The sequence below is a fragment of the Emydura macquarii genome, unplaced genomic scaffold, assembly GCF_026122565.2.
Source record: "Emydura macquarii macquarii isolate MOO-44397 ecotype Brisbane River unplaced genomic scaffold, CSIRO-AGI_Emac_v2 contig_2768, whole genome shotgun sequence".
NCBI classification, from domain to species: domain Eukaryota; kingdom Metazoa; phylum Chordata; order Testudines; family Chelidae; genus Emydura; species Emydura macquarii.
Genome location: NW_027132905.1, coordinates 11,748,490 through 11,765,678, shown reverse-complemented (window position 1 = coordinate 11,765,678; position 17,189 = coordinate 11,748,490). Strand labels below are relative to the sequence as shown.

At 43.9% G+C, this 17,189-nt stretch overlaps 1 protein-coding gene across 3 annotated transcripts in view; it reads left to right on the top strand.

Annotated features, from left to right (window-relative positions):
* Positions 1-17,189, top strand: part of SEPTIN8 (septin 8) — a 66,486-nt gene that overhangs the window by 27,331 nt on the left and 21,966 nt on the right. For all 3 annotated transcript variants that reach the window (XM_067566464.1, XM_067566463.1, XM_067566465.1), the window contains exons 3-6: positions 1,856-2,051; positions 2,425-2,611; positions 14,400-14,561; positions 17,052-17,148. In XM_067566464.1, the coding sequence (XP_067422565.1) occupies positions 1,856-2,051; positions 2,425-2,611; positions 14,400-14,561; positions 17,052-17,148 (642 nt within the window). The remainder of the gene's footprint in view (positions 1-1,855; positions 2,052-2,424; positions 2,612-14,399; positions 14,562-17,051; positions 17,149-17,189) is intronic.

The window sequence follows — 17,189 nt, the reverse complement described above, 5'->3', positions numbered from 1 at the left end:
ATCCTGTTTCAAAACATTCCAGGCCCTCTTTGCCCCTGAGCAGCTCATCTCCCTTGCAGAAGTTTGCATGGGTGGCTTCCGATCGGGGCCTGAGGTGACTGTTCTTTTGCTTATCTCCTTGTGATTTCAACACGGCTGGTCCTGCTTGATGTGTGGTCTTGCAGACTTTCTCGTACCATGCAGCACCATTTCCTGCTCTCTGTGACATGCAGCCTGGGAATGTTTTGGAAAGTTTTTTTTTATTTATATCGAGCCAGATCTAAGGCGTTTTTAAAGCCCTTTGAACGGGATTTGCATTGGGTTCTCAGTAAATAAAATACCCAGACAGTGTTTCCCTTCTATTTCCTTGTTTCAATGCTGCATGCATTTGCCTGCTGATTTGCACATACTAGTGCCCTGTACAACAGAATGGGGCATTTCCAGCATGTCTGTGAACTGGAGGTGTGTAGCTTGTGGGTACTGTGTGCTCAGACCCATGCTTTTGTTTGCCACGCCCCTGAAGAAGAACTCTCAGTGCCTCTTATCTATACCCTCGAGATGGGTTGATGGGGGGTGGCAGCAACAGTAAAAAGAGCAGAGCAGCTGGGGGCCATGAGGAGCAGCTGTCTGACATGCAGTCTGGCTGGCCCAGGGCAGACCTGCAGCCATAGACTAGCCATGCACAACAGAGGAACAGATGTGTTGGCTGTCAGGTTATGACCAAGTGAGGGAGCTGCTGAGGGGACTTAACAGGTCTCCTTACGGGGGTTAAAGGTTACATTGCAATGGGAGCCCCACGACCCATTGACCCTTATTCATGGCACACTGGGGACTAAAGGATTAAAAGTATATTTGAGCAACAAGCAGTTTTAAGGCCTGTGGGCATTGGTTAGGTTGACTTAGCTTTAATTGGAGACTTAAAGAAAGCCTTCGTAGAGTGGTTATATAGCAAGATTTCGTAATATTTAGCTAGCAGCATTTGCCAATGTAGAATGAACAGAAACCGTCTTGGGTAACGACTGGTATTAACAGACCTGGTTTCCGTACTTAGGATATGTCTACACTTGAGCCTAAAATATAATTCTCAGGTCTGCTCAACATACCAACATACCTGCAGAGGTTGAGGCAGGAGGGGCTGGTGGTCTGTGTAAGTACCGAGGATCCCAGGCAAGGTTGTCCTTGGGGTGGCTGGCCCATCCTGCTTCTTGTGTCTCCACGGTGACGCTTCTATTTTTAGCACATTATCGTGATGAAAGCGAACATGCATACATCTACCTGAGTTGGGAACTACACCCCCAGTGACTATAGATGTCCCCACAGAAGCCTGAGCTCCAGGTCGCCTTCTGTCCACGCACTCTCTGCATGCGCATGTAGATTGGGAAATTAGGCATGCACACGGCAAGACAGTTGCTTGCTTAGCTAACTGTGTGCATTCACAAACTCCCCATTCCCAGGATGGAATATTAGGAAAAAGTTTTTCACTAGGAGGCTGGTGAAGCACTGGAATGGGTTATCTAGGGAGGTGGTGGAATCTCCATCCATAGAAGTTTTTAGGGCTCGGCTTGACAAAGCCCTGGCTGGGATGATTTAGTTGGGGTTGGTCCTGCTTTGAGCAGGGAGTTGGACTAGATGACCTTCTAAGGTCCCTTCCAACCCTAATCTTCTATGATTCCAAGTGATGTGCTAGATATGATTACAAATCAGAGGCCTTTGGGAATAGGGCAATAGTGACATCACAGTGATTATCCCTCGCTGGATGTGGGGGAGTTGCAGTAACCTCTCACAGTTTAATTTTTGTTCTGCTCTGTAGTTAATTTATTCTGAAGTCCTTGTATGAGTCCCACACTGCAATGGACTGGTGACTCTTGTTTCCTAGGTGAAACCGGCATCGGGAAATCCACACTAATGAACACACTTTTCAATACCACCTTTGAGACGGAGGAGGCCAGTCACTACGAGAGTGCGGTTCGTTTACGACCGCGTACCTATGACCTGCAGGAGAGCAACGTGCACCTGAAACTGACAATCGTGGATGCAGTTGGGTTTGGAGATCAGATCAATAAAGATGAAAGGCAGGTCACATGCCATGTAGTTGGCATTTCTGCAGCAGCTTCTAGTGCTCTAACATGTAGCTGCATGGGTTTCTGCGTGCAATATTACAGATTTCCATATTTCAGCATATTACTGCAATTTCCGTATTTCAGTTCCACTAGCATTAATCGCTTTTGAGCTGTAGTGCAGCCTTTGAAAATACCATGTGCCTTTTGATTAGAAGTTGCATGTGTGAACATAACATTTTGCATGTTTCCAGTGGAGGACTAAAATTGTTTGTGCCTCTTTGTAAATGGTTTTTAAATAATATGTCTGAGAGAATGCATAATAACTTTAAACTGACAACTTCATTTAAACTTCAGCATTCTGGTTGCTAATGGCATCTGTTTTTAGTTACAGGCCGATAGTTGATTACATTGACACGCAGTTTGAAAACTACTTGCAAGAAGAGCTGAAAATCCGTCGTTCTCTATTTAATTATCATGACACAAGGATCCACGTCTGCCTTTACTTCATCACTCCAACTGGGCACTCACTCAAATCCTTGGATCTGGTAACAATGAAGAAGCTGGATAGCAAGGTAAGGCATTTAAGGCAAGCATGCACCCTTCAAAAGTAATGTATGCTTCCAGTTAGATGTAAAGCAATATTAATACATAGCATCTTCCATGCAAGGGTCTCAAACCACTTCATAGACAACAGCTGATGAATTCTCATAACAGCTCAGAGAGCTAGGTTGGTTAAAGCACAGGTCTGCCTGATGAGTGACTCCATATAGATGGTTTCATGGGGTTCTGTGTTCATTTTCTCCCAGTGGCTTCCATATAAAATGTGCTCCTTTTTCAAGGAAAAAAAATTGTCTGAAAACCATCTATTTCAAGTTTTTCTACAGCACCCATCACTGTAATTACTTTGCTTGGGATCTGAAAGTCAAGCTGGGCTGTTTCTGGCTCATCATCTCTAGTGAAAACCAAAGAGTCTCCAGCTGAAGCTTCGTTAAATGTTGTTGTTAGTTTGGTGGGGATGGAGAGGGGAGAGGGCTTGCTGACATGCAAGCCAGGACAGGCCCCAGCTCACTGTCCCAGAACTGTGTTGTAGGAACTGCAGTGCTAGCTGGATTGTCAGTAGTGATAACTGGGGAAAAAAAGCAGTAAAAATGTAGACTTCTTGCTAAAGGTAACAGATTTTGTCCTTGGATATACAGACAGAGAAATTGTTGAGGAAAAATGTTTTTACATATGGACTTGACTTACCACAGCTGTACTTTAGAATTGTCCCAATTTTCACATTGGAAAAGTGAGTCAGAGGATAAGTGACTTGATCAACCAACAAATCGATGTCAGAGACAGGAACAAACCATTGAGAACATGTAGGTTCTAACTTCTGGACCATATTGCCTTCTCAAAGTATGATAAGGGCAATAACCTAAAAAGGTCATAGCAATCCTAAAAACTAGGTCTGTTTATAGTCTAGCTTGTGATTACATCTGTATTTCAAGCAGTCACTTTAGGTCATGTGGTTCGTTACATGACATGCATGCAGCTTAAAGTAGTCTTCTTGACACACTTTCTACTTGTCAGCATGCTGTGGGGGAACTGGAGGCAGGTTTCATAGGTCATTGATGTCTTATTTATCTTGCATTTTTAACTAAAATGATTTCCTTGTCTTGTAGAATATTTAACACTTAGGATGCCAGCCTTTTTTCTCCATCATCAGCTAAATGCCTACAGGTACCTGTATTCAGTGTAGTTGGAGCAGTGTAGGGCCTAGGATGTTAGAGACAAGGTGGGTGATATGATATCTTTTATTGGACCTCCAAGATGCAACTGTCTTCCTTCACAACATTAACAACCTCCTCAAAACACCATCCTTGCCACCATGGATGTCATTTCTGTATACACCAACATCTTTCACAATGACGGCATAGCTGCCTGCCTCAAATATCTACAAGACAATGGACAACCCTCAGATATCCACCCCAAACACATCGCTCAACTCATCCATTTCATCCTCACCCATAACAGCAACAAATGCCTTGTCCAAGCCATGGGAACAGCCATGGGTACTAGGATGGCTTTCCACTATGCCAGCCTCTTCATGGGCCACCTTGATGAAGAATTTCTGGACAAATGCATCACAAAATCAATGATATATCTGAGATACATTGATATTTTCATCCTCTGAACAGACGGCTTAAAATCTCACATAGATTTCCCCCACAACTTCAACAACCACTACCCACCCATTAAATTCTGGAACACTCCCATAAAATTCCTGAACACATACAATCAGTTTTAACAATGGAACCCTATAGACAACTGTATAGAAGAAACCCACAGCTCACCCCATTTACCTTCATAGATCCATTAACCACCCAAACACACCAAGAAATCTGTTATCTACAGCCAGGCACTCGGATATCCCAGAATACGATCCAAGGAGAAAGTCTGGGACATACACCTTAATGCATTTAAAACTGTCTTCATCAAACAGGGACACTCCACCAGAGAAGTGGATCACATCATGAAACGGACCACCCAGATACCTCAAGACAACATGCTTCAATACAGAAATAAAACCCTCTCTAACTGCACACCCCACCCGTGTCTCTTACCCTGGATAGGTTCCAGTATGGGGTGGTATCATCAGATGACTACAACCCATCTTCTTGAACACCCACTTCAAGTCCTCAAACAACCCCCAACCTCTCCAAGCTCGTCGTCAGAGGCAAGCTCCCCTCAGACCAAGACTCATCAATTCAAAGTGGCACCAGACCCTGCTAGAACAACAGTTGCAAAACCTGCAGACATCTCTCCACTGCTGCAATGATCAATACCTCTCACAACAGATCTTTCAAATTTCATGGGTCTTGCATATGCCTTTCACAACATGTGGCATACCTCATGCAGTGCACTAAATGCCCTTAACAACTATGTCGGCAAAACCAGACAATCCCTCTGCCCTCAAATATACTCAGACAGGAAAATGATAAGATATTCTTTTTTTTTGTCTTTTAACACCTGTGGGTGAACACTCTTCACAAAACAATCACTCTACGTCTGATCTATCAGTCCTCATCCTCAAAAGAAAATCTGCACAACACTTTCAAAAGATGAGCCCAGGAGCTTCAATTCCTAACTCCGCTAGACACTAAAATTCATGGACTAAACAAACACTGGATTTATGACTTATTACAACAGTCTGTAACTCACTAACCCCCTCTTTTTGTCCTATGACTGCAGAGGTGTTAGACTGCTCTACCTTGAATGGTCCCTTAAAATATGTGCTAATTGCTTATGCTAAACAATCTGTTCCAGTTTGCATTTAGCTGTGATGCTGGGAGTACCTTTCCCAGATCTGAAGAAGAGCTCTGTGTGGCTCAGAAGCTTGCCTCTCTCCTCAACCGAAGTTGGTCCAATAAAAGATATTACCTCACCTACAGGTACCTGTGGCAGTTTAAAATACACATCCTCTTTAGTTCAACCTTCTGGAGATGTCTGGGGGAAAAAGAAACTAAACCCCTGCTGGCTCTGTTTGTAAAGTGGTGGGATTTTTCACTAGGAAATCGACTAGGATTGGAGGCAAATTTCTCAGTGCCTGAGCTCAGATGTGGCTCAGGTAAAATGAGTTTAGCTTTGTCAGTTTAGGGTCTGATATCGCAGTTCTCACCTGTGCAGTCTGATCGAAACCGTTGGAATCTGATGGTGTCCGTCTCTCTCGAAAGCACTCAGCGCCATGAGGGATTAGGTGAGGTAACTACAGCATGAACTCTGCAGTAACCAGGGAGCCTCTGAATCACTTTTAAGGTCCACTTCCCAACCCAACCTCACCTTAGTCTCTGTTCATAGCTGGCTCTTGATGGACTTTCCCGGATGCTAGACTTTTATTGCTTCAGTCTGTTTTTTTCCACCCACCCCCCTACCCCGGCAGCTGGCTGTGTTTTATTTGGCACAGTTCTGGACTCCTTACTGACTTCCACTTTGCGATCGGCTTGTTTGTAACTGTAGTGGCGGTTACGTTAACATCATGGGGCATCTGAAAACTTTCCCCTAATGAACTCTGGCTCCTGGTGTGTGATGCCAGCATTACGTGTTCTCTAAAATATGTTTGCAAGAATGCCCATATGTGATTTCCCTGGCGCCTTTTGTGGTCCCACAAAAAGCTTTTATATTCCTTTCCTTGTGCATTCCCTTCCCTTAATGTCTCCCCAGGCCCTTTTTAACTTGGCCGTTGTGTAAGGGGCTCTTAGCCCCTTACTGAAACTTAGTGCTCTTTTGGTTGGCCCTCCCAATATTAGGAGAAAGAGGAAGGGCCGAAGAGGAGTCAAGATCCTGGGACTGACAGGTCCCCAGGGCCAATGGGAAAGGCCAGCACTCCAAATCAGTCAGGTCAATGAGGGAATTGAGAGTTCAGAGCCTGTCCTCTGAGCTGGGGGTGCCCGGGCAGCCCAGCGCAGAGCCAGGGAGAGTGCAGCAGCCAAAGCCCCAGACGCAGAGTGCCTACAATCAGAACAACAGCCCAGCACCGAGGAGCTGGAGCGGCAGAGACCAGCCACGCCAACAGTGAGCCAAACCCGAGCTGTTGTAGCGGGGAGCTGCGGGATCAGAACTGGGATAGCGGAGGGTCTGTGGTGCCACAAGTAAACTGGATCTGAGCGCAATGAGTGGCTAGAGAAACTGAAGTGGGGACCCTGGGCTGAGGGCCTTGAAGGCTGGACTCGGTGGAGGGGATGCAAGGCCAATGGGAGAGCTGATCTGGGGAGAAAGATCCTGATACGTAGGGCCTGAGGGCTTGTAGCCACCACCACAGCAGGTGTCTGACCTGCAGTATCAGCACAGCAGAGCCAGGCTGTGGGAAGGAGGCCTGGGATGTGTCAGGAATAGGCTGTGAATTTTCTTGAGTTCCAGAGGCTATTCTTTTTGGTGTTTCCCTGGCCCATAGGGCGGGGTCTCTTGATCCTTCAGCTTCTTCATTTTTTTCCCTTATTTTTTTACAGTTGCTGTTTTAATAAATTGTATGTGGTTTAAATTCATAGTAATAATCACTGGGCCAGGGAAGTGGCCAGTGAGACGACAGTACCCCAGTGTGGGGCTATCCTCAGCTCTGTCCTGAGTGACCCGTGATGAAGCTGGGGTGAAGCCCCCCCAGGGATCCTGAGCCAGCCTTATCAGGATTAAAAGGACTCTGCTGTATGGGAGAGAGAAAGTGGAGTCTTTGAGGTCAGGCGGGCATCTGGGTAAAGGGAGTTGGGGTGGGGATTCAGATCCTTTTGCTATCCGATTCCAGCGGGGTACGAGAGAAGCCAGGAAAGTTCCCTGTTATAGTGGGACCATTTTCCTGCTTCTACTAGGATCAGACCAAAATAAATCATTTGTAATTGGGTGTATATGAGAAGCATTTCCCCCCCCCCCCCCCAAGCTTCCAAACTTTCTCACTTGGCTGATCCACACTGAGACGGTTCCATTGCATACCCTCCCCTTTCCTGAAACATTGGTTGTGTTGCATGGAATTATTACCTAGACCAGTGATTCTCAACCTTTTTACCATTGTGGGCCGCATGTGTAGCTATCTGTGTTATGTGGGCCACATCCACACAACATATAGACTACTTGTATGGCCCTGAGGATGTCACATGGGCAGCAGATGTGTGCTGATTGGGCGTCAAGCGGCCCATAGGCCACAGGTTGAGAACTACTGACCTAGATAAATGCGGTGCCTTTAGATGACTAGGAAATAGAAGAATGGTGACCTTTCTTATGATGGACGCAGGCCTAGATAGATATTTTTCATTTCTCCACTACAAGAATCCCAGAGTGCTTTACAAGCGTTCATTAATTTAGCCTCTCAGCACTGTCCTGGTAGGCTGGTAAATGTTGTCATCCCCATTTTACAGTTGAGGAATCAGAGAGATTAAGGGTTTAATCACAACAGATGTTGACGTTATTGTGAACTTCTGGTGATCAAGTTCAAGGTCAGAAATCTGTGACAGAACTAGGAATCAAAGCCGAGGTCTACTGAGTCCCAGACCTGCCCCTTAACCACTAGACCATCCTCCTCTGTCTCCTATGGATTGAATCGTATATTGGCTTGAGTTCCAAGACTTGTTTAACAAGGAGGTTAGGGATCTTTTTTGTAGGAATCTGATGGTTATACCTCTGCTGTACCATATCAGCAGGGTGATGTCAAGTCTTGGGTATACAGTTTTGATTCCGTATGATGATTTTAATAATGTGTCTTGCTCTACGTATTGAATTTTCAAGATTCCTCTAGGACTAAGGCTTTTTTGCGTGAAGCGTTCCATCCTGTTGTAATACCGCATTTGTTCTGCAGCTGAGCTCATGGCCAGCTGTTGTCTGCTGTATCTAATTATTTCCAGGCAGCTAGAAACATCTTCAAAGTTGGATTTTAGGTAAATAATAGATGTCTGTTAAACAAGGAGAGGTATATTTGAATTGAATTGAAATGTGTCTAGCTTTTCCCTTGGTGTAAGTAGAGAAATAAGAAAAGAACTGAAATCATCTCCCTGTGGCACAGATACACATGCTGAGTTATTTATTTAAAGTGCTGTTCTGTCCTAGAAAGTGACTCTGTAAAACTGGCATCCTGGGGCTCCATGTTTATCATCTCTCCATGATTTCCCAATCAGCATGCTCCATTTACAAGATAAAGCTAACTGTGTGCCCTACCTGAGTTCAAAGATCCCAGACAGACTCTTTACTGCTTGCATGTCATCACCAGACAGAGTGGTTCTGAAGGCCAATTTATGCTCTCTGTTGTTTCTGTGCATTCCCAGATTGTGCTTTCAGTGACATATGTACAACTCCATTGCCTTCGGTGAGGCTCCTCCTGTGTAACTGGATCTTGGTGAACAGCTTGGTTGATGGTGCACAAGCTAGAGTAAAATCCAGCTGTGTTGACTCTATGGTGCGAACAGGAGTGTGAAAATAAGTACAAATGTGTTAACTTCTACTACATTAGGAAAACATATTAATTTTTACTCATTTACAGAACGGAGGAGTAAGAAGGTGCAATTTTCCACAGTCCCTTTTCAGAGTGCAATGACACTTTAATGAAAAGTAAATTCAAAGGTGCAGGAGTTTTACTCTCTGCAGAATATATTTGAAGCCACTCTCAATAGCCAGCCCTGTTTGGTGTAGTGGTACCTTACTTCTGCTTAGTCAGTACTATACTTTATGGCTTAGGCCTCAGTTTTATTACACTGGAGCAAGTCAGTGCTGTGGAAGGGCAAAAGGGTTATTTGGGTGACTTCTAGAGTACAGAATAACATGAGCTGCCATTGGAGCTGGAAAAGAATATTCATCTCCCTTTTTTGTTAGGGTGAGAAGAGAGATGACAATTACTGCTTCACTGTGGGATCCGATTTGACCAAGGACTCGTCTTTCCTTTATTGCAGGGTTTTAAAATTTGAGTGCTTTATAGTCCTTTTGTTCCAAAGCTTTAACATGTTAGAATGAGCTAGTGATATGTGAGTGAAGGCTTACATGCATCTTAGGAATTCTGAATATACAATGAATACCTGGGTCGTATCAGAAAAGGGCATGAAGGGGATTCCATGAGATCTTGTAAAGCTTTACTTCTGAGGCCTGGGAAGTAGGTGTTTGATCAGAATAAATCAGTAAGAGCTGCCCTTACATATAATCACTCCTTCTCACAGACTGTGCAGGGGTTTGAGCAGCAGCCTGGGAACACAGGAACCCTTGGATCCTATTCCCAGCTCTGCCAATGACTTCAGACACTTGTGGCCTGATTTTACAGAGGTGCTGAGCACTCATCCGTTTCAATGGAAGCTGAAAATCAGAGGGTGAACCCTTGTGCCTCAGTTTCCCTGTCTTTAAAATGGGGTTAACACTTGCCTACCCCATATAGGTTCCATGAGGTTCAATTATTGTTTGTAAATCACTGCAGAATCCTGGAATGAAAACCCTATGTAGGTGCAAAGCATTGTTAATGTTGTGGCATTAATGGTTTATTTAGGTAGTGGAAGGACAAACCTTTTTCTGTTTTAACCTTGTTCCCTTTGTTGAGATGTGCTTGTGCTAACTTTATAAACTTAGTCAGGAGTGAGATGAGACTTTGGCTCTGCTTCCTAGCTCAATTGTATGTCAGTCCATTGTGGCTGTGTCCTTCACACAGCAAGTAGATACATGAAAGCCATTGTAAGAGAAATGATGCATCTTGGTGGGTGGATCAAGTTCAACAATACTTGAAACCTCGTTTGTTTTTTGTTTTTTGTTTTTTTTTTTATTTATTAGATTTTTTTTCCCAATCTTTTTTTCTTATAACAAACCAAACAAGTTCCAGGTGCCAGCATATAAAGCAAGTACAAAAGGCTATACCTCAGAAAAGACTAAGATATTTTACACCGTCTTGGATTCCTGTGCAGTAACGGTAATATTCTCGGCACAGTGATTTTTATGGCTCATATCAAAACAAAAAATAAAATTAAATTAAGGAATTTAAAGTCGAGGGAAAAGAGTGGGGGCAGGGAGTAGATAAAGAGGAGAGAAGATGGGGAGAGTGTGGGGGGGGGGTTTCCTCCTGCTATTTATCTAGGCCTCCTTCATGAATCTTTAGTTGATGAGTTCTTAGAAAGTGAAAAGCAGTTTGAAGGAGGTGGCAAAATCATTGTAACAGGATGCTTTCCGATATCTTCCTGATCCAGTCTTTTCTGTAAACAGCTCTACTTATTTTTGCCAGGTGTCAGGAAAAGTTGGAATAATCCAAGATTAATTCAACTGAGACATCGTTGTCTATTTGGATTTTTTGCTGTTGGCTCATTGCTGACATTCATATTTGCATTGGCTGCTGATTGTTGGATGCATCATCTATTTGAAAAGCCTATTGGATCTTAAATTGTGGAGCAGCGGATTCTACTTGATTTGCCTTTTGCAGGCAAACAGAATCTGATCAGAGGGGATTAGAACCAAATCCTAGGAGCCTTGGTCTGCACTTTATCTGAGCAGTTCAAGGGCCCAGGAAAATACAAGGGGAAACAGCTGTTAACGCAATCTCTGCTCCTGGTTGCCATTGGAATGGCATACCAAACTGTGTGGGGCCCTTTATCTCCTGCATCGCTGTAGGTAGAAGGCTGAGCTTAGCTAATGCTCTCAGAAGAGGAAGATTTGTTGTGTCTGACTACAGGGCCAAATTAGGCCAATCAATACTAATAAAGACAATGAGCTAAATTGATCTCTGGTTTGGATTTCAATGCTCTAATTCTTCATTAGCTGCTATGGGATATATTGGCAGAGAGAGCCTGAGGTTCTGATCCTTTCCCTGGTGGATTTGGGTTGTTGAGGAGAGAGTATGTTGGGAAACAGGATGATTAAATTTCCAAAAATAGAATGACTAGATGTTTCTAGTCTTGCTTAATTGTCTGCACAAACTGACAGAAATGCTGGAGAGTGCAAAATCTCATACAGTCTGCCCTGGTCTTTCCTCCCAAGATCATTCTTCCTTCCATGCAGGTAAACGGGACTCATACCAGACCTGGAAAGACCACCACTCTGGATAAGCTGAGAGTCCTGGATCCACGCCGTTCTTTCTCTCTCTGCTCAGACGGTTAACAAGATGGCCCGTTGTGGTGTTGGTTTTTATACAGGAAGGGCATTTGCCCGCTGAGAACTGGAACAAGACCAACAGACCGCTTTCTAGGCGGTCTGTCTGTCTGTCTTAAGTACTTGTATGGCCCCTGTTGCCATAGTGTCTGAATGATAACGTGTTTATCCTTTGCAACACCTCTGTGAGGTGGGACCGAGCTGTTATCCCATTTATGGATGAGAGCTTGTCTGTACAAGGACACAAAGTTAATCTTTATTAGTTAAAGGTGTGAATTTAAAGTGGATTAGTAAACTTTGGGGAGTGAATTGAGCTCAACTGAACTAAAGCCACTCTGATTTTGAATGAGAGTGTCCACACGGGTTTAATGTGGTTTAATTAACCCACTTTTGCAATTCACTTTCCTGTGGCTGGCTATGTCTTCACTAGAAGTGCTGCAACTGCACCGCTGTAGCGCTTCAGTGTAGACGTTAATTACAACAATGGGACAGGTTCTCCTGTTGCTGCAGTTAATCCAGCTCCCCAACAGAGTTATTCCATCGACCTAGCATTGTCTACGCTGGGTTTTAGTTCGGCTTAACTACATCATATCTCTGAGCAACGTAGTTGGGTCAACCTAACTTTTTAATGTAGACCTGGTCTTAGTATAGACAAGCGCTAAGTGACTTGCCCAGGGTCATGCAGGAAGTCTGTAGTAGAGCAGAGAATTGAACCTGAGATCTCCTGTCAGCTTAATAACTCCTGCTTCTGCCAGAGACGGTAGCTGTGTTGGCAGGAGAAGCTTTCCTGCTGACATAACGCTGTCCACACTGGTGCTTAGGTCAGTATAATTTATGCCGCTCAGGGGTGTGGATTATTCACACCTCTGAGCAACATAAGTATACCGAAATAACCTGTAGTGTAGACAAGGTCTGAGTAGCAAAGATCTCACAGGGCAGATCTGAGGTATGTAATAGGAGCTGGGCAGGAGAATTTGCTAGAGTCAGGCTAGCACTGTTTGATGTTCATGAGTAGAAACATCATTCACAAAAGCCTAATATCGGAAAATACTGTTACGGGGCAGCTAGTGAATTGGGTCACTTTTTTGATCCAATAATTGGTCTCATTTTCTACCAGAGAGCTAAGCAGAGGGATGAAGGGAAAGCTGTGGAAAGCCACCTAGCGAGCTACAAAGAGATTTAGAGCCAGGAGAACGGTCTCGGTCTTTCTGTTGACGCCCATTAAAATAAACAAGTAGCAGTTATGAATTCCAACCTCTATGGGTCAGAAATGCGGGAAGTAGAAAAACATTAGGGCACGAATCAGACTTTCCCTTAATTTGTCTGGAATCTTGCGTTTCCCTGTTTTGAGTATGGAACCAGTACAGAATTTTTAAGTGGTGGCTTATGCCATGGAATTTGGCATTTCTGAGTGGAGGAAAATTATTTAAAAGCACTTCCTGAAAAGAGTCCCGCACCCAAGCACTTGCCCGTTACTACCATCAGCTGCCACCTCCTGTATCAGGCCCCCAGAGGAGACAGACAAGTCTGCAAACTGATTTCCCCTGCCTCCAGACTCTATGCGGTCTAGCGTCAGACACGCAGCACCTCCTGGGGTGCCCCAGACATCTCAAGTCACTCACAACTTGCTGCCTTTCCTTGTTCCAGGTCCCCTGGAGAGAAAGCAAAGCCTGTTTCCTCACTTAGTGCTCTCTCCTTCACCAGGCCACCAGAGCACAGGAGAGGACTTTCCATCCTAACCGCAACACTGCTTTGTGTACCAGGCTTCCCAGCTCTCCACAGTATTAGGTGATAGTGAAACGGCTTCCTGCCTGAGAAATGTAAAAATGGCCCTAGGTTTTGCTAGACTAGGCTAAATAGTGAATGTGAAAATCTCTCTCTCTGTAGAGTTTACTGTAGCCGTGGGAAATGGCTTTGCAGAACTTGAAGTGAGGTAACTTAATTGTACAGTGTTTGTTTTGGGTCTGAGCTGCTGATGTGAAAATGACATTAAGTAACACCAACCGCAAGAACACTGGCACTTCACAGCTGGGTGTCATCTCCTAGTCGTTCACTTAGTCTGCAGGAGACACGCATGGTGTGGCACTCAAGGGGAGTTTTAACAAGTGTTAAGATAAATTGCTGCAAAGATTCTGATGGCAAGTCTCTGTTTTCCCCATTGAATGAGAGAGGGTTTCATGCTGTCTCATTTCACACTATCTGTAACGTTTCAGAGGATGAGCTCAGAGATGAAATGGCCTAACCAAGACAACTTGTGGATTTGAATTGGAGCTCCTGAAACTGGGACACTGAGACTCAATAGTGAGGTGCAAAAGTCTGAGCTTTATTGATCGTGGGTGCCCTACCGGAACTACCAAAGTCCTGTCCCAGTGCTCACTGAGCTAAGCCTAAAACCAGGGAAAGAGTCTCTGAGCATAATAATGTCTGGTTTTTTTTGCTTGTTACAGAGGGTTTGATCCACTTGTTGTCCACGTTAATCGCAGGGCATTTGTCCTTTATTTGTCCAGGAGTTACTGTTGCAGAAAACATAGTTAGATGGTGGCATCCTACACATCCAGTGCTTAGCGGTACTAGTGCTGTGGCTTGTCTTATTACATACAAAACGTAACATGCTTGGCATAGTAAGGAATTTAAAGGAGCCGTACAGGTGGCACAGCTATTCTAAGAGAGTCAGTGCCATAGTGGATCCAAAACCATCAATATGCTCCTCAGCCAGGGGCAATGATTGGCTGCTGCTCCTGCATTTGTCCTATAATGGTTCCCCTGGTTTCTCCCCTACTCCCACTGTAGGTCAATATTATCCCCATCATCGCCAAAGCAGACACCATTTCCAAGAGCGAGCTGCACAAGTTTAAGATAAAGATAATGAGCGAGCTGGTCAGTAACGGAGTGCAGATCTATCAGTTCCCCACGGATGACGATGCTGTCACAGAGATCAACTCTGTAATGAATGTGAGTAATGCTGCTTACTGCCTTTCTTCTGAATATTGTAACAAAGGAAACTGCTGGACAAAAACATTTAAAAATTGGTCTTCAAGGGGCTTTGTGGATACTAGATCTGTTTTAAAGATGAACTGTGCATCTGATAGAGGCCTAAGGCTGTTGTTAAAGAGAAGGAGATATTATTTTGTTTGTGTCTTTAAATCTCACTACAGGAATTTAGTTAATGTGGCTGTTACTTAATCTCATACAGCTCTTATGAGAGGCCATGTTCTGCTCTAAAAGAGGTTGCACATTGATATTTCAAGGCTGGGTTTACAGCAAGTTGAAAAATATTAATTTGTGTTGCAAATTTTTTTGTTTTTTAAATATTTAGAAAAAATTTAAAATTTTCTGACATTAGGGATAAGAAAACAGAGAAGTGTTCAGTTTTTGAGGTTTGGGGTTTTCCCCATCCTTTTTTCAGAGACAAAATGAAAAAAAAAGAGAAAATGGAGAAGGGTTGGAGAGAGAGGAGACAAACTGAAACTTTTTTAATTTTAATTTTTTGTTGAAGACCCAAAAAACTTTGAAACAGGAAACTTTGCGAATTGTTAATTTTTCTTTTTTAAACAGGTCATTTTTCATGGGGGGGAGCTTTGAATGAAAAATTTCAACCAGCTACAGAGCAGATGTATATTACAATCTCCTAAACCAAGAAGGCCAAATAGATTGAGCTCAACTTAAAATAAAAATAGGGATGATTGTACTCTGCTGTGGTGTTTGTTTTTTTTAAACTCTGAATGCCAAATTGAGCCCAGGTTTAAGTGAGTGTGAGTCTTGCTAATTTCTATGAAGTGGGCACTGAATCTGAACTGTGCTTTTGACTAGAGTTGGTTGAAAATTTTCATTTGAAATGGTGTGTTTTTTGTTGGCTTGGGGTTTTTTAACTAATAAAAAGCTTTTTCCACAGTGCATTTCCATTTTTGCTTAAATGTTCTGGTCTCTCATCAAAAAAACAAAAATGGGAATTTTTTAGAGGGTTCCCGGCAATCAAAAACGGAAAAACTTCAACCAATCGGGCAAAAATTTGCAATGAAACAAAAACTGTTTGTCCCATTGGCTGAAATACTTTGGGTTTTGGTTGCTGGTTTGTTTGGTTTTTTTGGACAAAAACTTGAAAAATGCAGAAAAATGTTGATGAAAATGAAAATTATTTTGTTTTCGTCAAAATTATTCAGGGGAGAGGGAGAGGGAACAGCTCCCCATGAGCTCTACTTTTGAGTCTTACTTCTTACTGTTAATTAAGAACTTCTGCTAGCCCTTCCTGTTGAAATTACTGGGAAGCAAACCAAGATTGCAATATGTTTAACGGTGTGGTGACCTCTGGATACTGGCTGTAACTTGGAGCATAATAACCACCCCATCTGGTTGTCACTAAAATAACACTAGCTTTTAGCTGAAAAAAGGAGCACAGAAAACACTAAGCTCCCATTTACCATTGAGAGCTTTGCTGGCAGACCTGGGGTAATCAAACCAGTCTTGTATCTAACACTAAAACTCTGCATGTGCTGGTATTTGGGTAAGATCAGCTATCTGGTGCTTAGGCAGAAGGGGTTGCCGTGTGTGGCTGGTGATGGTCATTGTGCAATGATAATCGCCATAGCATTTATTGCAGCATGGCTTTCCAGCCTCCAACATTAGTGCCGCAACAGAGGAAAAAGCAGTGATGTGAGGAGAGTAGTGAAAATGAAACCCATGTTCTCTAATTGATATTTGCCTTGGGGTGGGACAGAGACACTGACAATGCCTGTATGTCTCTGTGTAAGAAGACATTCAGTCCTTTGTGCTGGGAGAAGGGGAGTCAGCCAGTGGCCTCCTTTACTGCACATACAAAGCTGATGACATCATCTTGATGCCATGTTCCCTAAATGTGTTGCGATTTTTAACCCTACTCTTGGACAACATATCTCTAACAACGAAACTAGTGTGTGATGTGTCCTGCAAATGCCCCAGCGTGTGCCTTCACATGAGTGGCTGTGCAAATCACCACTAAAAACATCTTTGTTTGTACATTCGTCAAGGAAAGCACAGTCCCATCCTCTGTGTAATAAGAACAGTCTGGCAGGGAGGGGCCTCTGCTTGCTAGCCATGGAAGCCAGTGACCTTTATGTATTGGGAACAGCTGTAGTTTGGAAGTAACTGTCCACGGCATTAATAAAATCTTTCTCTGACTGGCTCAGTGCCAAATCTATTACCTGAACCTGCTGTGCCATGCTCTGGCTCCAGGCCGCAATGCACAGCTCCATGGCAGGCAGGTGTTGGGCGTGCAGGGTGCCATATGCCGCTTCATAGTGGAGATTGTTTTCACTCTGAGTGACGAAGATTCTGTGCTTGAGATAAAATTTGCTTCAAAATCATTTGTGCCCGGGCTAGAAGAGGCTCGTGGCAGCTTTGTCAGACTGATGCCTGTGAGAGATTCTAGTATGTGCACTCAATCCCCCTGGGCTGATTCTTTTCCAGGCACATCTGCCCTTCGCTGTTGTTGGCAGCATGGAAGAGGTGAAAGTTGGAAACAAGCTGGTGAGAGCCCGGCAGTACCCATGGGGGGTGGTGCAAGGTAAGGAAATCAACAGCAGGGCACGTTTCAGAGCTGTGAAC